The 22,685-nt window shown below is 41.0% G+C and overlaps 1 protein-coding gene across 13 annotated transcripts in view; it reads left to right on the top strand.

The window, feature by feature from the left end:
• The window catches only part of LOC144763708 (uncharacterized), a 2,434,724-nt gene that overhangs the window by 1,483,387 nt on the left and 928,652 nt on the right, over positions 1-22,685 (top strand). For all 13 annotated transcript variants that reach the window (XM_078649561.1, XM_078649562.1, XM_078649564.1 and 10 more), the window contains one exon: positions 4,987-5,031. In XM_078649561.1, the coding sequence (XP_078505687.1) occupies positions 4,987-5,031 (45 nt within the window). The remainder of the gene's footprint in view (positions 1-4,986; positions 5,032-22,685) is intronic.

Below are 22,685 nucleotides of genomic sequence, written 5' to 3' on the forward strand. Positions count from 1 at the left end.
TCATAAAAGGACAGACATAAAATCACATTAAACAATTACCAAGTATTACTACAAAACCATTAAAAGTAAATACCATTGTTACAGGCTATTAAAATGTGGAAAAAGGTCTACAGAAATTTGTATAAAGGATACATTCTTAAATAAGAATCTGGTCAGAGGTTAAAAGCAGCCTAGATCATATGAACCAAGCACTGGCCAAGTATTTAGCTATCCCGCAAACTATGTACATTGAGGTAGTGTTGGTTAGAATAATACGCAGGGCTGATCTGTGGTCTCTAACGCCCATCTACCTACACACAGGTTTCAGCCATTTTGCCCTGACATGTTTATAGGCATTACAAGCAAACAAAAAATGGCCAAGGGATTCTTCCGGACATGGGCAACCTGGACATTTTAGATCATAAACCCTCCTGCCCTTCCACACATTTTTTTAAAGGTAGGGTGCCATATCTTAATTTCAAGAACAGGGTTCTATCTCTGGGGGTCTGAATAAAGTCCAGAAAGGGTTCCATCATTCTATCTATTGATCGCCCTCACTCTCTCTATCTATCTATCGCCCTCACTCTATTTATCTATCTATCTATCGCCCTCACTCTATTTATCTATCTATCGCCCTCACTGTATCTATCTTTCTCCCTCCCTCTAGCTATCTATCGTCCTCACTCTATCTATCTATCGCACCACCACAACATCACTCAGGGGCACCACTGCATCACTCAGGGGCACCACAACATCACTATGCGCTACCACAGCATCACTGAACGCCACAGCATCACTCGTCGCCACCACATCACTCCGCGCCACCACAGCATCAATCTGTGCAACTATTCAACAACCACTGGTTCAAATATGTTCTCTCAATGTTTCAAGCTTTATTACAAATGTCACAAAAAGAAGTTAATATTTCACTTCTGTTCTTGGATTTTCTTCACAATAAAATACACTGAACATAATCTTCACAAAAGTTATTTACAAAAGTTTAAGCTATTGCCATTATAAATTACAATAACTTTTATTTAAGTATTAATTATTTTAAAAAATGAAAAGCCATTGTTATTTGTAATTTCAATACATCTAAGTCACGTAAATACAAAACACGTTGCATTACAAATGCTATAGTTGTCACATTTGCAAAAGTTAAAAGTATTGGCATTGTAAATGACAAAGCTATTCATTTTGCTATTTTCAAAACCAACACATAAATAAAAAATGTGTCATTTACAAGACCAATAGCTCAAACTTTCCTAATGCGAGACCTATTGCATTGCAAATGCTTGTTTATTATGTTCATGTTCCCCAGAAAAACAAGTATGCTTGAACAGAAAGGAAGAATGTATGTCTTTTTTTTAACTCACGTGACCTTTAGTTCAACTCTACGGCTTTAAAGAATACAACTAACAGAAAGGATGAATTTGTCTCTTTTGAACTCATGTGACCTTTAGTTGAAATCTGCAACTCCAAACAAATACAACTTCATAAGGAATACATTTGAAGAAAAGGAGAGAAAAAAGAACACAGCTGCTGACTTAACTTATAAATGGAGGTTCAGCAAGGACAGCACTTCTTGCACATACTTCAAATACTGTCTTTATCTGTTCAAAAGACAGCTTTTCCAAATAACAGCTGCGATATCCAAATGAGAGACAAAGAGTCTCCCCCAAAGTACCAACCTCAGCAACAACATCACAAATAAATTACGCACGCAGAAAGGATGCAGGGCCCTCCTATAAATCCGCCATGATCCTTCAAACTCCTCAAGTCCTTCGTAGGCATCATGGATCTTGTAGTCCATGCAAACTTTGTAAAGGCACGAACACACAGTTACTTCCATGGTAACCTTCACATGGAAGTAGTTTATATTGGTAAAGTTTGAAGGTGCTAAGATGTTTTAATCCTGACAGTACGCCCTTCTCCCAGGCGCCTCTTAGGTCTGGGTTTAGAGAGTTGATTTTGATAAAAAGCTCTTACCACACGAGGTGCATGTATGTTATCACACAGTTCCCATAAATCACCTTCAGAAGAATACCCTTTCAAGAAGCTCAATACCACAACTAACCCCAACGGAATTTGGAATCCACAATCCTCCTTCGTATTCCAAATGACCATCTTGAAGAACCGCAACATAATGCTTGCTTGGCAGGTTTCAACAGACTGCAGTGGAAAACTGGTGTATGTGTAAAGAACTAGGCAATTTCAACTTGTAAACCACAGGATTAACTTTAGTATCACAGTGTGGGGGGCAATACATTTCAGATAAAACACACTGCTTACTTTGAAATGGATATTCTTTGTAGACAGCTATAATTTGTCTCCTGGTTGATACTGTGGTCCATCTCTACGATGTAGGTCAGCCCATTTTTTATATTGTTGTTTTGCATGATCCAAATGAAACTGAATATCCTGGTGCACCTTTTTATGTTCCTGATTTGTGCCATCACTACTGGTTGATTAACAACCTCTATGGGAATATAGATGGGTAACACTTTTGGCATGGTATCCACATGTTGCAAAGAAGGGTGTAGTTCTGATATAACTAGGCAAGGTATTATTGTAAGATTAATCAGCTAGTCATAATAAAGAAACCCAAGATTCCGTGGCTTGGTCCACATAACATCACAGGTATTTTTTCAGAGCTTGATTCAGTCTTTCTGTTTGTCCATCCGTCTGGGGATGGAAGTTGGTAGACAAAGCTGATGTTACATATGATGTCTTTCACCACACCTCCCAGAAACGTGCAGGGAATTGAGAACTTCAATCTCATAGAATAGTTCCAGGTAATCCATGCAGATGTCCTATATTAGTAAGTATCATCTGTGCTTTTTTACCTGCTGTAGGTAGATTCTTGCACGGAATAAAATGCCCCACTTTGGTAAGGTTATCCACCACCACCAGTATCGCTGTAAAACCTTAATTAACTGTCAAACCTGTGATAACATCCAAACAAATGTTTTTCCATTTTTGGTTAGGTGTTTTTGAAGGTATTAACTTTCTTTTAGCCTTTGCTTGGTCTGTTTTTGCTCTGGTACAGCTTTCACAACTACTTATTTATTCTTTTATATCTTTCCTTATGGAATTCCACCAGAAATGTCATTTCATCAAATGTATAGTTTTTATATATCCAGGATGCACAGCAAGAGCCGACTCATGGCACCAGTTGAATGCCTTCCCCTGACATTCCTTGGAAGTTAAATACAATTTGTTGTTGAAAAAAGGTAATCCTTGTTTAATTCTTCTTTGATCATCTGGTCTAGCCCATTCCTTCCAAGTTGGGGTGGATTTGTACTTTCTGACTTCATCTAAGAAATCCTCAATTTTTAGTACACAAAGTACTTTGGAGGGGTCAATGATAGAATCTTTGATCTCTTTGTTTGGACTACTTTTTTTTACTTTCTGGAAAGGGAATCAACTTTCCTATTCTCATTTCCTGGCGGATAAGTAACCACAAAATCATATTCACCAGAAAACAGCATCCATCTCATCTGCGGTAAGTGTCTTGCTGTTTTCATGAACTGAAGATTTCTATGACCTGTGTATACTGTGACTGTGTGCTGTGCTCCCCACGGATAGTGCCTCCATTCTTGAAAAGATTTTTTAATAGCCAGCAATTCGTTTTCGGCTATTGTATAGTTCAATTCAGCTGGATTAAACTTTTTAACGAGTTGACCAGTTTTGTAACTTCTTCGAGATAGGATTGCGCTGGTTGTCATATCAGATGCATCCGCTTCTACCATGAATGGTTCCTCTTGCTGGGATGAATCAATACTGGAGCAATGCTAGATGCCTTTTTCAGGAATAAGAACCCTTCCGTGGCATTGTTGGTCCATATAAAAGGAACTCTTTTCCTCAATAGTCTTGTGATAGGTGATACCACATGTGAGAAGTTTTGTATGAATATATAATATTAGTTGGAGAAACTAAAAAAACTCTTTACATCTCTCACAAAAGTGGGGACAGGCCTTTATTTTACCGCTTTCACCTTTCTCACAGTGATTTGTAAACCAGATGGAACAGCATCACACCTAAAAATTCCACTTCCCACACGTGAAACTCATACTTTGTCAATTTGCAAAACAACTGGTATTCTCTTAATTTCTCTAGTACTAACACTACGTGATGTTTGTGTGTTGTCTTGTCTGCTGAATAAATCAAAATGTTGTCTATATATAAGACAACAAGTTTGTCTAAATATTCTTTCAAAACTTAATTCAGGAAGTTTTGAAAAGCCGCTGGGGCATTACATAACCCAAATGGCATCATTGTATATTCCAACAGCTCATACCTGGTTTTGAAAGCTGGCTTCCACTCATCCCCTTCTCTAATTCTGACCAAACGATATGCTCCTCAAAAATCTAACTTGGTGTATATTTTGGCATTCTTCACTTGGTCGAGGAGGACCGCAATGAGTGGGAGAGTATACCTGTTTGTTATGGTATTTTTATTTAACATAAAGTAGTCAATACAGATACGCAAATCCCCCTTCGCTTTGGAGATGAAGAAAAGAGGGGAAGCAACAGAAGGACAGGAAGGACGGATAAACCCAATGACTGTGTAATGATCTAAATATTCTTTCAAATGTGGGATTTCTGGTTCAAACAAGGCATACACTCTGCAGGAAGGTATAGGGGCTCCTTCAATTAAATATATATGACAATCATATTCCAGATGAGGAAGTGTTTCTGCCTTGTTTTTGCTGAACACGTCCTGATATTAGTCATAACAATTAGGGAGTAAATCATATTATCTGCAAAGCACTAGCCACATCTAATACATAAAAAGGAGATTCTTGCAAACAACAAGTCATGCATTTATCCGATTGGAATCAGATCTTTTTGTTTTTCCAATCAATGGTAGGGTTATGTTGCCAAGGCACACCGAGAATAATCTCATATTGAGGTGCTTCAATTATGTTCAATGATATGATTTATACATGCTATTGTTTCTCTACCAATACCATCAATTTAACAGGTGCTGTCTGTTCCGTTATAGGGCCTGACTTCAAAGGTTTACCATCCAGTTCCAGCCCCTGTTCAGGTAATACTCTAGATATTTTCTTTAAATTCAGCTGCTGAACCAATCCCAGACCGAAGAAATTCCCTGTGGCCCCGAAATCTATCATAACGTTTACAGAATGTTGTTGTTCCCCATCCTGTAATGTCATGGACAGTGGGATGTGTGATTCAGTTTCCTTTGATTCTGCTATGGATAATGATGGCACCTTCCATTCTCTTTCTACTTTGGCAATGCACGGGGTAGAGTCAGAAGCCTCAACATTCTCAAATTCTTGTTGCAGCACTGAATCTGCCACTTTTTTGTTTGAATGAATAGATGACTGACACCTTGGTTTTGAGGGATGGTCTCTCACAAAGTGTCCTTTCTTTCCGCAATACATGCACTTCCCCTGCACTCGATGAGCTTCTCTTCCTTGTTTGGAAAGAGGAGACCTTACTGCTCCCAATTCCATGGGTTTGGTACTGGTCTTATTATCTAAAGGGGTTCTTCTAAACCCTCTCTCAAACCCCCCCATCTGGTCTAACTCCCCTTTTTTTATCACCTGTTCTTTCTGTCATATGATGATCCAATCGTAGAGTAAGATTCATTGAATCGTTACAACTGGTTGGTTGAGGGTGGATTTGGGTCAACACATCTTTCATGTCATCTCTAAGCCCTTGATATTACAGAGACATTGTCTTCTCTTCTGGCCAAGCGGTCTCTGAAACTAAGTGATTAAAAGTTGTCAAATAAGTCACCAATTCTTTGTTGCATTGTCTCAACTCCAGTATCTCTTTATTAGCACTGAAAGTTGTGGTGCTTCTATCAATTACGGGTTTGTATTCAGAATGAAAAATATTCCAGTCAGACAAAAGGGGATCATTGTTTCGCACCAAAGGTACCGTCCTATTAACCGCATCTCCTGCTATAGTACGAGATGGCAAATGTCACTTGTGAATGATTTGTAAGAAATGTAGCAGGTTTACACAAGAAATGTAACATAACCTGAGTTAGGAACACTTGTACCTTATGTGGACCTCCTGCATATATCTTTAGGGTGGCTAAGGGTATGGGTGAAGGTAAAGTACCCATATCTTGGATACAGTAGAAGAGACACTGAAAGGGTTCTGCTGTTGTCTTTCAAATTTGTCCCTTAGCGCTACCGTTTCTGCACTTGATCTAACTAACTCTTGTTGTACCACCAGAAGGGCTTGTAATACATCTTCCAGCATATCCATAACTGTCAATCACTCTGATCTGGAGGAGTATATTCTCATGGGTGCTTAATTCTGTAAAGGACTCGCAATGTGGCAAGAAAACTCCACAGGATCAGAGCAACTAACAATATGGTCCATCTTTTTATATCTCCAATTCTGAATACCAGGAAAGGCACAGAGGTTTAGAGCAATCAAGTTAAGGAAAGGTTATGAGGAAGGGAACGGCAGGGAAAAGGAAATGAAATAAGATTAGCAAATGAAAGAACTCCTACTCTCATAAATTCTCACTAAAGTGTATCAGATTTACCGGAGTCTTAATAGAGGAATCGCCTTTGCAACCTCCATGTAATCTACACTCTTGTGATTACCAAGCTTTAGATTCCCTATCTTTACCTGTAGATACAAAAATAAATAAGCTATCAAGCCCATACTACAGGGTCCAGAACAACTCATCAAGATAATCGCAAATGTTCCTCATACATACCCAAACAAGAAAAGAAAGAAAAGGTTTCTGTAAATCTTTTGGAAGAGTTCCTCATCCGATTGTAAAAGAAAAATATTTCATGATCAATGCTGCCACCATTGATATAATATTCATTGGTTCATCATCACCACCAGTTCAGTCATTTACTTGACTTTGTTAAGCAATGAATTCTCATTGCATTTGTTCCAGAAGCAAAAATATTCAAAAGAACAGAAAATAAGAGAGCCCAGTGCTTTACCTCAAGCACTGCATGTACCATAACCAAAGTCTCCTCCTATAAACCCTCCATGATCCTTCTGAACTCCTCATTTCCTCCCTAGGCATCATGGAACCTGTAGTCCATGCAAACTTTGTACAGGCAAGAACACACACTTACTTCCATGTTAACCTTCACATGGAAGTAGTTTAATTAGTAACGATTCAAGGCACTAAGATGGTTGAATCCTGCCAAAAACTGCAGCCCTCATCCTCCTGGACCTCTTGGCTGCCTTCAACACCATCTCCCCCAACACCCTCTGCGCAAGACTCCACGATGCCAGCATTTGTGACAAAGCCCTGGAATGGATCCGCTCCTTCCTCACCTGCCGAACACAGAGTCAGACTTCTTCTGTTTCACTCAGATATCACAGAGATCAGCTGCAGAGTGCCTCAGGGCTCCTCCCTGAGCCCCACCCTCTTCAACATCTGCATGGCCCGCTTGCAGCCATCGTCAGAAACCATGGACTCGACATCGTCTCCTATGCCGATGACACCCAGCTAATTCTCGCCCTCACTGGCGACTCTATAGCTGCCAAGAGCAACTTCCACAACGGGATGAAGGTAGTCACCACCTGGATGAAGGAAAGCTGCCTCAAGCTTAATTCAGACAAGACCGAAGTCCTCGATTCTGGGCTCCACTCCCTCCGCCTGGGATGACTCCTCGTGGCCCGTAGCGCTCGGAACTCCCCCAAACCCATCGACCACGCTTGAAACCTCAGCATCATCCTGGACTCCTCGCCCTCCAAGAACCACCAAATCAACCCCATGTTGCCCTCCTGCTTCCACACGATCCATGTGCTTAGAAATATCTTCAAGTGGATCCCCGCTGAGTCCAGGAAAATGGTCACACATGCACTCGTCAGCAGCTGACTCGACTACAGGAATGCACTCTATGCCTACATCACCCAAAAATTCCTGAAGAAACTGCAGAATATTCAGAACGCCTCCGCCAGACTCATCCTTAACATCCCACGCTGCAGCGACATCACCGGTCACCTGAAAGACCTCTACTGGCTCCCAGTCAACAAAAGAATCAGGTTCAAACTCCTTAAACACGCCTACATAGCACTCCACAACGCCGAACCTGCATACCTCAACCACTGCCTCTCCTTCTACACACCCACCAGACACCTCCGCTCCACCCAACTGGCCCTAACCACCATACCAGAGATCTGCAAAACCTCAGCTGGATGAAGATCCTTCTCCTACCTCGCTGCAAATACCTGGAACACCATGCCTCTACACCTCAGGCAATCACAGTTACTGCCTCAATTCAGGAAGGACCTGGCTCTTCGAATGAACCGCAGCCCCCCGCCCCCTAACAGCGATTTGAGACCCGTACGGGTGAGTGGTCACGCTATATAAGCACCTTGAATTATTGATTGATTGACACATTTAAAGTCTAGCTTTTTGTTCTTTTAGGTCATTTTACGTTTGCCAGACCAGCCCTCATTATTGAAATCACCAGTTGGTATACATTTTTCGAAAGGCCTACAGCACTTCTTTCCTCTCTCTCCATTTGTCATGCCACTGTGGGACCTTAACTTGGTCCTCACATATTTCATGTGTACTCCTTTAGAGACAATTCACAGCTGCCCTTTTTCGATTTTCTTACCCTCAAGACAGTGTCACATCGGGCGGCGAGTGAGTGAGCTGCAGGCTCTGTGTGTCAATCTTCCGTACACCACTTTCTTTCCAGACAGACTGGTTCTGCAGACGCAAGCATCCTTCTTGCTAAAAGTTGTGACACCGTTCCACGTCAGTCAAACAAACATCCTGCTAATGTTTTATGCTCCCCCAAGGAGGAGGATAGACTGCATTGCTTGGTCTGGAGCATTTTATGTCACTTTGCTCCCCATTGGTCTAACCAGCACCTCTCAGGTTTTCAGGAAAGTGACGGCGGTGGTAGCAGCACACTTTCAGAGGTTGGACTCTCAGTCTTCTAATACCTCAACGACTGGCTGTTGAAGGCGGATTCACACCAGGCAGTCGCCAACCACCTCTAGACTATGGCAAACATCCGCTGACCTTTGGGGTTCACTATCAACGTACCGAAGACAGGTTCCTCTTCATCTGAGCTAGTCTGCACATGGTTCTGTTTTGTGACTTTCTCCAAGAAAGGTGAGTCCAGGACATTCAGGCTATGATCCCAAGTGTTCATCCTTTGTCCTAGGTTTCAGTGATATCGACTCTGAGGCTGCTGGAACTTCGATGGCCTCCAGCATCCTGCTGGTAAAGAATGCTAGATGGCATATGCGTATCTGCAGCGGGATCTGAAGTTCCAATATGCTGAGCACCAGAGGCACCTTTCTGATCACATCCATATTTTGGACTATACTGTGAGAGAACTGCAGGGGTGGTTACTGGACTAAGATTGGGCCAATGGCACACCCTCTCCCTTCTCTACCCAGAGCGGACAGTGGTGATTGATCCCTCGCTTCTGGGTTGGGGCAGACACCTGGAGGGGTGGGGATCAAAGGTATCTGGTGGAGTCTATAAGGTCCGCTGCATACGGGGGCCCAAATAACCACTTTATATGCACACAAAAGTGTGGATGTGAAGTTATAAATTGTGCATTCATCTAAAAAGCTGAAAGCACAACAGAGAACTGAAAGAGACGTCTGTCAATGTTAGCTAGTATTCTCCCAGACCCTCAAAGTCCACCTCCTACATACCTAGTTACACTAGGGTGACTACTGTCTCATGTTCATGTCTCCTCTGGCTACTCTCAATAGGCAACCACATTTTTGCTATCTCTTGGCTGGCTTTACAAACAGAAGTCGTGCCTGGGCTCCTCTGATCATCTCACTTATGGATGAGGTCCTGACAGTCCAAGCATATCCCTAAAGACCCTAGGGCAATATGATACTTCCCTCCACATACTACTACTTCTTCTGCTTATATGAGGTGATTTTGGACTGACTTCCCTGAAAATAATGAAGTGTTGGTGTAATTCTGCCAAGCAATTGGTCTGTATGTGCTATATTATGCAATGCTTTCTGTTACTTAGCACTATTAGTCATTATCCATTGACTAAGTGATTTAAGTGGAGTCTTTACCAATGCCTTCCAAGGTGGATGTGTTTGTGTGTCAAGCTAAATTTCCTCAAGCTTTAATTCTGTTGGCTTAGTGACACAAGCACATCAGTGCCTTATAAACTTAGACTCAATGTGAAAACAGCACTATAACTTTCCCTGTCTACTTGATACATTGTGCAAGTAATCACTAAAGCAAACAGCAACATAAACATTTTTCACTTACCCCAGACTTCGTTCGGTGTGCAGAATCTGAGATTCCCTTGTTTAGACTGCCAGTCAGTTTGCAAATGCCTTATCGGTGGGGAGGAAAGTTAGAAGATCTCAATCTTCATGGGTAATACCACGTTGCTTCAGCCTTCGAGAATGAACCATTGTTTCTTAAACCACCTGGTGCTTAGATTATTTCTGGCTTAGCGGTCAGTCTGGCTTTGTTTATTGGCCAACCTCCTGTTCTCCACTCCATGTTATTAGGGACTCAGGCCACACTATTGATTTTGCAATGGGTGATGCAGCACTGGAGGCTCTGGACCGGATCCACAACATTATGGTACTCCTCATTAGGCTCATTCACATGGTCTCCCTCCTTTTATGAGTCTCTCTAGCCATATTAGGCTCCAAAACACTGCTTGCACCAGTTCTTGCCTTTTGACTTTAAAGCCATAGGCAAAACTTTTTTTGTATAGCTCAGTGAAAGCTGGAACATTAAGTACAAGTAAAGAGGCCAAATTAGACTCCCTAAAAATTGTTGGTCCTGATTTACAAAGAGTTTGCGTCGGGTTTGCGTTACTTTTTTAACTCAGCCCCGGTGGAAAGTCTACTGGAGAGATTTACAATCCAACACAAATCACTATATGCATTGGATTATAACCCAAAGTAATGCAACACATCACAATAGAAAATTTCCTAACTTTCGGGAAGGAAAGCTTCAATTCTATTAAGGATGCGGAGGCGAGGATTAAAGCTTATCTCATCCATATATTTCTGCTCAGCAGCCTTAAACAGCAATTTTTATTGAAAAGACTACATATCCCATGAGTCTTTGTAACAATAACAAATAACCATTGAGTCCGTCCCATGTAAGCAACATCAAGGAACAGCACATCCTCTTTCTTCTAGCAAAACATGCATCTTCCCACTTGTCTGCCAAAAATCTTGCTTCTGATCAGATCCTGTTGAAGAATCAGATGTAACCAGCAGAAGTTTCAAATATATAATCTAAGGCATACACCAATTCAGTAGTACTGGAACAATCAATAAGCTCATTGATGAATTGGTCCCTACATCCACAAACCATCTGCATAGTTAAAATTGACATAATTGAACTAGGGCGCAAAACAACTTCAAGATGCCCTTAACCTCATCATACTTATTCAACTTCGAAGACTTAATCGGTTAATGGAAGGGTAATAAATGATTGTTTTGGGGATAAATTATCTTTATTGAAGTTTGTTAGGAGGAAAGAAGAAGTATTAGCGTTGTACATTCATGTCCGTAAAGGGACACTTTAAAGAGACTATCAATAAGATCAAGAAAGATAATAATAATAAGAGTATGTAAACATGTATAACAGCACCCCACCCCACCCAGCTCTTGTGCAATCTATCCAAACATTGTGCTATAGTATGGATCAGCTTTGCAACACAGGCCTCAGAAGTGTAGTAAGATAGCCCATCCCTCAGTTGGTTCATCTCAAGAAGACTGACTAGTGATCATGTCCGTAGGTGTGTCCTTCAACTTGGATAACATAATAACTGCCCAGGCTCTGAGATCATCTTCCGAGGGTAATAGATGGATAACCACAATCAGGAGGGATAATCGTCGCCACCCTGCCTTTAATAGAATTTGAACGCTCATTCACGAAAGCTAGGCGATTTTAAATTCTATGTCAGGAACGGAGGCTCAGATTATGTTTGTTCAAAGCTGGTCGACAACCAGAGAAGCCATGCCCGTTATAGATTTGAAGTAAAATGCCTTAAATGTGGAGTCCGAAGACCTGTCCGCTGCTCTGAGGATGTGTTTGAGTCAGCTTCCTAGGGAAAAGGCTTTCAAGGCCATGGCTCCCCTGGTGGAGTGTGCTCCAAAAGCAGAAGAATCAATGCCGGCTTCATCCAGTACAAATCTCACCCAAGGGCAATAGTTGTTGCAGATACTGGCCTGAAAGGCTTCTTGAGAGAAAAAAAAGTTGGGGTACATCTGGTGGTATATTTTCCTCCGTCATGGATTTGTACGCCCTGAGGCAGCGCACCACACACAATTTTGTATGACCCAGAAAAGCTGGGTAGCGAACCACCCTGGTGTTTGATTTGATGTGCCGTGCAATCATGAAAGACAACCCCTCCGGAGTGAACACACGTGCTGCAACCTCCAGGGTCCGGACATGCGAAATCCGTTTGCACGATATGAGGCATAGTAGAATTGCTAATGTACATATTAACTCCTTTCGGGAAGTATTATCCTGCCATGCTTGTTGTAGTTGTAGAACCACAATCACGTCCCATAGGTAAGAATACTTTGGTTGAGGGAGAAAGGACAAATGAATACCTCTTAAAAGTCTATAGACTAACGGATATTCTCCAACTCGGCCCTCATGTAGGGGGTCGAGACCCGCCAAGATCGCTGATCTGCTCTTATTGATCACGCAGTAAGCCAGACACTCATCTACCAATTCTGACAAGTTCACCATATGCACTATATCTGACCCCACGGGATCCAAACCCCATTGTAAACCCCAGTGTGACCACCTTCTCCATGCGTACATATATATCTTGACCGTAGAGTCCACCCAGGCTCTTCTGATAAAGGCCCGGAATCTCCCAACTTTCCCTGTAATCCTCCAGCCCCTGAGCTGGAGAGTCCCCTCCTGCACTAGTTTCCAATCAGGGCTGGAGCTGTCAAGGACGAGATGCCCGGCATGCGCAGTCTGCCCGGGTCACTTGCAGCTGCCGGGCATCTCTTCCTTGACAGCTCCAGCCCTGATTGGAAACTACTTGAGGTGGAACAAATAGCCAGGAATTAACGCTCCCAGAAATGGGGTTTGATTTACTTCAGCCCCATCACATTTGATTGCCTAATTTTTGGACTGGAACCATTAACCAGTGCCTTACCCTTTACCCATGGATGGACGCGCTCTACTCAGATAGCGCCCGAACAATACAGGTTGATTCCCTGACCAAGAATCTGGGTAATTTCGCGTTCCGCGGACAACGCAAACTTGCCCAAAAGTTTGCGTTACGCGACTTCACGAAATGTTTTGCTTGTTCGCGTTCTCAAATGCGTGTTCGCAAGATATTTCCCCTGAGCACGCACACATCGATTGCGAACTGTAAAAAAGCATCGCGAACACGCAATTCTGCGTGTTCGCGGAATTTCTGCGTGTTCGTGGAGATTTTTTACAGTTTCGCTGGAATTACGCAAATTCCGCCCACCCCTAATTAAGACTGAGAATTATCTATCAGTCTAACCAATGAACTATTTGAATCATTTTTGTTCACCTCATTATCTGAGTTCTATTTCACCCTTCACACAGCTACAGCACTCTTCTATTCTGCACGTTCCCTTGGAGCAACCCCTTTTCCCCCTGTCCCACACTGCTAATTACAGTAAATAATATACTGTTGCATAAACCTTATCGGAATAAAAACCTTTGTACAGAAATTAGGTTGTGGTTGTTGAGCTTTAGTTACCTATGTGTATTCGATTACTGTGAGCCTAACTAGGTGTGGGCTCATTAATTAATTATAAGCAGTATTGTAAGTTGTGATTTAATTCATTATTGAAATTAGGTCTAGGACCATTGTCTTTCGTATCACGTCAAACCCAGGTCCAGGACCACTGGGTAACCCCATTGTCATAATGGCCGTGTAGATATATGTGAGAGCCTCGCTGAAAAAAAGACCCGCCCCAGAATCCCTCTTGCTGGAAGTATAGGGTGCAACACGGATTGTGCACACAATGTGAATCCGGCTTCCCAGCCACCACGTGAGGGCTGCAGTGCGTGCTAAACGAAGGTATTGACCCTCTCCATGACTCAAGGCCACACAACCCCTACTCATACAATGCAAGCAACAGTACATGTATTTTCTACAGTCTAAGCACAACACAGCAGCTAAACACAGCACTATCACTATGATTGCCACAAAGGCCCATATAGACTGTATTAAAGGAAAAAGGAAAGCACTTCTCTGGCTGCTGAGCAGTGAAGAAGGGGATGTGTTGTTCCTTGATGTTGCTCATATGAGACTGACTCTATGGTTATTGGTTATTATTACAAAGACTCATGGGATATGTCATCTTTTTTTAAGTTTAAGAAGCTTTATTAATGTAATGTTCATCATACAACATAGCGTAACGGTGTGACAATATTTGAGAATAACTATCATATGTGATAAAGAGATGCCATAACAACATAGCAGAAAGCTGTTTACAATTTTAGGGTTTACATAGGAAAAAGAAAGAAGGGAAAAAAAGGGGGATAAAATAGCAATAAATACTCCTTAGAATAAAAGAGGATACAATTCTCCCATACAAATTTTACAGTATGAATGATATTAAGAAGAAGAAAAAAGGCAAAGAAGTACAAAAAACTCGTGGAGGTTGAACGTTTTCTGACTGATTACTGGAAACCTGAGAAATAGAGATCTTATTTATAAACAGTCATCTGTAACCAAAATAGATCTCTTTTTATCCAACCTATCATAATGGCATACAGTGTTCCACCAAGACTGGACTGTGAGCTTGTTTGGGCATTTCCAGTTGAGTGTAATTTGTTGAAAAGTTAAAGCTAACATAAGGTCAAACAACCCACGTTCATGAGACAATATCCCAAGTGAGTCTGATTAACTTCCCATAAAAAGAAGAGCATTTGATAGGGGAATATTTAGATTAAGAATATTCCAGATCCGAGGCCAAATTTGTAACCGAACAGGTACTACGAGGGGCATGAAAAGAGAAGTGGTAGCGGTCAGCCAAGGGGTGGTCACAAGACCAGCAAGTCTTATTATTAGAGTGCATAAAATTGGCAACGGAAATGGGGGTGAAATAAAGTCTGTGATATAGAAAAAATATAGATTGAGTGGTAGATGCAGATCTAGATATTTTAAACAATCTGGTCCATATCTTGGTCCAAAAGTCAGTGCTCCATTCAGAACCGAAATCCGTCTCCCAAGTGATCTCTATCTTAGTCTCAGATCGCTCTGGGACAGTGGAATAAAAACATTTCTGAATGAGAGAGGCCCTTGGGTATATTGACAAAATTCTGAGAAGAAGATCCTAAGTAGACAAGAATCTTCAGAGGTATGGGAATAAAAAACTTCCAGAATTGCTTCCATAAGTAGTGAGAACTTGTGTAAAAATGAGCAGGGACATTTAAAATTGGCTTGGAACTGGGGAAAAGAACAAGGAGAAATGCCATCAAACAAGTCCTGAACCCAGATGATACCTTTAGTTCTCCAAGAGCTCCAAAACAAAGGTCTATTATTGATGATGAGAAGTTTATTATGCCAAAGAGGAGAGCGCAAGAAAGTGATATTCTCTTTGGTTGACAGTGAGGTCTTAACAATGAGCATGTGTGTTTAAATAATGGAAGAGATGTAAGACTGTTTTTGGCTGTAAAAGCGAGAATTTCCAGGAAAGAGAAAGGGGAAAAAAAGTGGCGTTCAATGCTAACCCATAAAGCGGTGAAAGAGGAAATGTCTCCATGGAGCCAGTAAGAGGCTTGTTTAACCCCTCCCATGCCACAGTGGGCATGTGCTGAGGACGCCCCCCGGCCATCCGAACCCTGCCCACTCAATAAATCACCAGCACCGCAGCGGAATTCGCGCCGGGCTCAAGGTGTTAAGACAAAAGCCTTTATGGTATAGACTAAAATTTGGAAAATTCACACCTCCCGTGGATTTTAGTTTTCTGAGATGAGATAAAGAGATTCTAGATTCTTTACTGTTCCACAGAAATTTGGAAAGTAGGCAATCATGTTTTTTTAAATAGATAGAAGGAATGTGGACTGGAAACATTGAAAGGATATATAACATAATAGGAGTGATCATCATCTTGATAGAATTGAGGCGTCCCCACCAAGATGGACAAAGAGGATTCCAGGAGGAGAGTAGTTTGGAGATCCGATCAAGAATTTCTTTCATATTTGTTTTAATCGAATCCAAAATGGAATTAGTAAACCATAAACCTAGGTATTTCATTTTAGAACTATTCCAATGAAATCCAGTTTAGTCAAAGTGATATTTAGGACAACATTTGATTATGGGAAGAATCTGCGTTTTATCAGAGTTGATTTTATATCCTGATACCTCTGAAAAATCCGAAAATTCTTGTAATAACGGGGGACAAGAAGTTTCTGTCTATATAAAGAGTAAGATATCATCCGCGTAAGCAGAGAGCTTCAAGTGTTGATCTCCATATAAAAATCCAGAAATAGAAGTGTTATAACGAATGCGAGTCAGAAAGGGTTCAAGGGAAATAATAAAAAGAAGAGGAGATAAGGGGCAACCCTGTCGGACACCACGATGAAGTGAAAAATGATTTGAAATAAGACCATTAACTATAGTGGAAGCAGTAGGTGCTGTATAAAGTAAAGAAACCAGGGAGATGAATTTAGGACCAAAACCATGCCAACTGAGTAACTTAAATAAACAAGCATTGGCAGAGCCAATAGGTCTCTTCTGTGGGACCTTATAAGTGTTTAGGCATGCAACACTTGATGTTGTTGCACCAAGGATATTGTGCTGGATAATCACACACTTAAAAGGTCCCAAAGGCGAGACCTATTGGCTATGCCAATGCTTGTTATTTATTGAGAGGAAGGAAAGGAAATACCGTACTCACACAGAAATTTGGAAAAATATATAATTCAAAGAAAGAGTGTAGTAAGATAGATGGTAGTGAATAAAATGTTCAACAAAAAACTATAGAAAAACATAAGGTGGCAAAGTGTTATCATGATGCTGTAAATAGAACTCAAAACAAAGTAGTTGAGTTATGGGATTAGGTTATCAAAAAACCTGTGAAAGTACAGAAAGGAGAATCTGAATTTACCTCGCCTGTTGGAGTTGTGAAAGTTTCAAATAGTGCAGTCTTGTTTAAGGAATAAGGAACTGTGGAGTAAGTGTGACTTTGTGCTATGGAAACCTAGACAAGAAATATTGCTTATGGATAAGGAAGCCAATATTTCCAGTGGAAAGGATTATTCTTATTGAGATTTTACAGGCATAGTGAAAATTATATGGCTAATCATACTGGTGGTTTGTTAAGTGAAGGATACACAAATGAGGTAAGGAGGGATAAAATGGTATATGATGAAGAGGATTATTACAGTGGTAATTGAGACAACTTAGACAAGAATGTAGTTTTATCTGCTGAACAAAATGTTTCTTCGCATAATGACGATAACGGTTTAAGTCCGGGCAGGATGTCAAAGGTATCAAAGAAATTTGGTTTACATTTTTATTAATTGTTGTTTTTATTTTATTAGGAAAACATTAGAAGGGCCTGCAGCTGGTTTCTCGGGGACGCTTCTGAGCATCTGCCTGGCTACAGTAATAAATACAATCAGTTGCATAGATGAAGTATGGATCAGTGATACAAATTGGGGGTTGGCGGATCAGTGGTCATTAGTTCTTGAAAGTAAATAAATGGATAGCCCGGGTCATTAATGTCCTCCAGTCTTTGAACAGCCTCGGGAAAAGTAATCTCAAGGATCAGTAGTAGATGAAAGAACTCTTATGAATGTTTTATGGAGTGTTAATTCATGAGTAAGAGCCAACCATTTTTAAATTAGTACACACTGTCTCTTTAGCCATTGTCTTAATGAAAACATGATGTGAACGTTGAAGCCTTTAAGGTGTAAAAGTAAAACTTAGTAAATACAAGCAATCTCAGCAGCCTTACAGACTAGCTGTCACACACTGAACGATTCTTACACTCATCACATACTAGCAGACAACAATCCCACACTGAGTAGCATTCACATACTACTGACGCACTACTACATCTCCTAAAGACCAGATCTCTAGCATAGACCTAAAAGGGCTTGGTAGGAATGAATGCAAGTTGGTCTGGCAGGTCTCCCTAAATCACGCGATAGTAGCAGCCCAGAATAGAGACACCCACAGTCAGAGCCAACAGACCTGATTTGTATTTTCATGTACAACTCAAGCCAAACCAATTAACATTGCCGATTATTTTGTTGCGAACTTCTGGTCACCGTAGAACTACCGGAAACCGTTGTGACATGGGCCGGTTATCTATGTCCAAGCAATTGCAAAAACAAAGTTGCCACTGACAAAACTGTTATTGGCAAATGACAGCTTTATACCACTGGATTACTAAGAATCCCTAAATTCGTGTATGTTTGTACTACGATCGCAGCGACCCCTGTGCTTGCATTCCCTGGTGTCAACCCCAACCCATCCCATCGGCTGCACACCTCTCCCCATTTTACCTGAATAAACGTTTACTGCTCCCTTAATATAACAGCTGCAGAGGTTCCAGTACGGTTTTGAAAAAAACCCTGAAATTGGCGCCTCTAGTAAACGTAGAGAGTGGACTGTGTTACTCTAGTCTCCGATTGCTACAGCCGGGCGGCTATATTGGAACACCACAATTTATCTATCGAAGTGCTTGAATGGTGAGATATCGATTTCTGGTGTTTCAGTTCTTGAAGCAAAAAGGCCTGCTCTTGATTATGCCTGAGTAATTGTTTATTTGCTATGTAATGCTTACTCATACGTATTTGTTAATGATTTTTTTTCGTTAGCGGGTGTTCCTCCGTGCAATTTAATTTTGAATAATAATACTGCTGATCGAACACAAATCATATTTTATGGAGTTTTTTTTCTGTTTCAGCACATATTAGAACTGTCATTATAAAAGGAAAAAAGCTTAGGGCGCCTGATTTGTTCACCCAGTATTTCTACATTGCTTCCTCAAACATGCTTTCCTTCGTTTTTACTGGACATTCGACTCCGATGTGGGTAAGCGTCACAAAGCTCAACAAGCATTTGCCACGAAAGTCATCGCGATCACGATCGCTGTGAAAGCTTAAGTGATCGCGATGACGTGCTAAAACACGCAAGGGATGCGCGCGCATGCTTGTGGCACGTTCTAGCAAGCTGGTCGCCGCTTTGGGAGCACTTCCCAAAGCAGCTACTAAAGGTCTCTCCGAGCAGCGCATGCGCGCTGACTCAGCGAAACCTAAAAAGACCATTCAACTCTATCAAAAGCTTTTTCTGCATCAATAGATATCGCAGCCAGAGAATAGGGTAGAGTAGGTGCCTTATTTTAAACATTGAAAAATAACCAAGAGTTATCAGAGGTTAATCTGCCCTTAAAAAAACCACACTGTTCTGGAGCAATTAAATGAGGTAATAGTGATTCAAGACATATGCCAATAATTTAGCAAACATTTTATGGTCCACAGTTATCAAGGATATAGGGCGATAATTTTTGCAGAGTTTAGGATCCTTACCTTCTTTATAAATGAGACAAATAGAGCCTTCTAAGAAAGTACCACTCGCCTTACCAGTGGTGCAGAAATGCTGAAAGAGATTAAAGAGTTTTGGGAGTAGAAGATTAAAAAAATGTAAGTACAATTCTACTGAAAAACCATTTGGACCGGGGGATTTATTTTTCTTTAGAGAGTTTAGAGAACTAGTGATCTCATGGAGCGAAATGTCAGAATCTAGGGAATTAAAGTCAAGATCAGTGGATGTAGGAGGAGGAATACTGCTAAGATAAGAATCAATACGAGGGTTCGATGCGGGCACTTCTGGAGTATATAAGTTATTATAAAAGGTTGTAAATTCATAGAGAATTTTGTGATCTCTGGAAAGATGTTTCCCATCTGCTGACTGACTAGAGTCTATCAGAGGCCTCTCTTTTCTAGACTTGAGATAGTTAGCTAAGAGTTATCCAACTTTATTACGGCCTCTATAATACCGGGCACTGCTACGAAGTTGAATAGAAGAAGCATTGTCAGTAGAGCTCTTGTTAAATGCTAGCTTAGCACGAACAAGCTTCTGAAGAGTGGAATCTGATGAGGAAGTGTAAAATTGATGTTGGTTAATAAGGCCTTATGTTGAATGAGGGGGTGATTTTTTTTCCTGGAACTAATAAAATGTTGAAGCCTCGGGCAGTGGCCTTAAAGGTATCCCCCACTAAAGCAGGAGATATAGATACACCTTTATTCAAAGAAAAGAATTCTTCCGCAAAGAAAGCAAAGGAAGAGGAAAAGCTGGATCCTGCAAAACAAAGTTGTTAAATCTCCATCTAGAAGATTTGGGCTGCGAACTGAGAAAATCAAAATCAGGACTCACTGGAGCATGATCTGAAATCAAAATGGGTTCAATGGAAGATGAAATAGGATTTTGAGCTAAAGGCTTGGACAGGAAGACGTAATCCAGTCAGGATAGGGAACCATGTGGAGGGGAGAAAAAAGAAAATTCTGTTTGGTCTGGGTTACATAGTCTCCAAGCATCTACGAGATCTGTTTGCATAATTGTACTATGAAACTGTTTATGGGTTTTATGGGGAATAAAACGTACTTCGGATTTGCGGTTACAATCGCCTCCAAGGATAAAAATATTAATCTTTGTGTTGCATACATTTATTTGTAATAGTGGGCCAAAAAGTATAATCTGGTTGGGTAGGACGATAAATATTGAAGACAGTTAAAGAAATGTAATTATTGATGACTAGTTTACTAAAATCCATCTACCATCGGCGTTTGTTTCTTGTGAGGCAACAGAACATTTCAATTTTTTATGACAAGGATAATGACACAATTCTTCTTTGAGGTGTAGGAGAAACAAGAACAGAACGAACTAATTGTGTTTGAGTTTAGGAGCCTCAGCGTCTGACAAATGAGATTCTTTTAATAAAACTACATCAGGATTATAAGAGGCTAAATGAGAAAGAATTCCCAGCCTCTATTTAGGATTAATAAAACCTCGTACATTCCATGTAACAACTCTGAATGTAATAAAATAACCGTAGATATAAAACAATAGAAGTGACAATAGTGAAGGAGTATAGGAAAAGCAACAGTCAAAGCAAGATTGCAGAAACAAGGTTGATATGGAAACAATTAATCAAAAAACCATATGACTATCAATAGTGAGAAGAAGGGAAAGGAATGAATAAAAGAAATAGATGTGAGATGAAAAATATACTGAAACATACACTAGAGGAAAAGAGAAAGAAAAGATAGGAAAGGAGGGAGAACAAACACAGCAAGAAGGGACAGTACATGTCAAACTGGCAACTGCAATACGTACCATTTAAGGGAAAAATTAGGACAACAATAAGGAGTGGCGACAACAGATGAAGATGGCACAACCGACAAGAGAGGAGGTATCACGTCAGGATGCCAATTGTGCCCAGATGGAAACAGACAACAGAATTCCAAATAACCTGCAGAGGAATTGAAGAAGGAAAAACTTGAAACAAGTGAGAAAATAAGCATCAAGGAGCAACCTGTAAGGGAAGCAAACATTAGTAAAACAGAGAACAATATTTGCGTAACAGTTAAGTGAAAGAAGGAGGACCAAGAACTTCCATCAACGATGTAGAATGTGAATGAATGAATTTCCTTAGGTCTGCGGGATCATCAAATGTGGACGTGTTGTTCTGAAATGTCACTTTAAAGAGACATGGATGAAAAAGTCCGTACCATACACTTAGGGCCCGTAGTGCAGGTTGTAGTTTGAGGAAGTTCTTCCGCCGTTTAGCCGTTGCAGTAGAAACATCCTGAGATATAAACAAGTTAGCACCAGTCCAAACGAGATGCTTTTTAGACTTGGATGCATTTAACATCTGGAGAAGGTCTGTGAACTGCAAGAAGAGAAGAATCACTCCACGAGGTTCTGATGGAGCCGATGTAGAAGAGAGGCGAGGACCTAGCCTGTGAGCACGTTGGATGTTCAAGTTAGTCGAAGGTGGAAGATCTAGAAGCTTTGGAAAAAGGAGGTGAAAATAGCAACTGGATCACTCCCTTCAAGACCCTCCGGAAGACCATATTAACGAATATTGTTTTGTCTGTTCCTGTTTTTGAGATACTCTGCTGATTTTTTAAGCAATAAAATATCTTTCTCCAACGTCGCTATCTTTACAGCAGAATCCTGGACATCAGTGACACGTTGTTCCACCAAGGAAAACCTAGAGTCCATAGATGACCACTTATTATCCATCACTTGTAACCGAGTATTAGTCTCCTCAATGAATAGGCACAGCACACGTATCTCCTCCAAAATATTATCTAAAGATACAGGAGTAAGAGGCTTAGGAGGAGAAGGTGGGTCTTGCTTGAGGCGCTTATTAGCCGTAGGTAATGCCTGCATCTTGGAAGTTGACAGAGGTAGAGGTCCTGACCGTGAGGTAGAAGACTGAGCCATCTCCACTGCAGAAAGCGAACAGTCCATAGAAAGAACAGTATATGAGGAACTGTTATTTTTTTTTTAATGTAGTAGGCTTTTACTTCTGCCCATAGATAGCGTTGAGAAACACAGACAGTAAAAAGCACTCAACCAACAGTAAACATAAATTTCCTTCCCCAAACTCCCAATGCCAAGGAGAAACAAGATATGCCCAGAAATGTGAGGAAAGCGATGAGGAGCAGGAAAAGAGTGCCACAAACAGTCCAGGTCTGAGCAGACTAAAATATCCGGAAGATAAAATGGCAGCCGCAGTGCAGGC

Source organism: Lissotriton helveticus, chromosome 6, assembly GCF_964261635.1.
Source record: "Lissotriton helveticus chromosome 6, aLisHel1.1, whole genome shotgun sequence".
Taxonomy (NCBI): domain Eukaryota; kingdom Metazoa; phylum Chordata; class Amphibia; order Caudata; family Salamandridae; genus Lissotriton; species Lissotriton helveticus.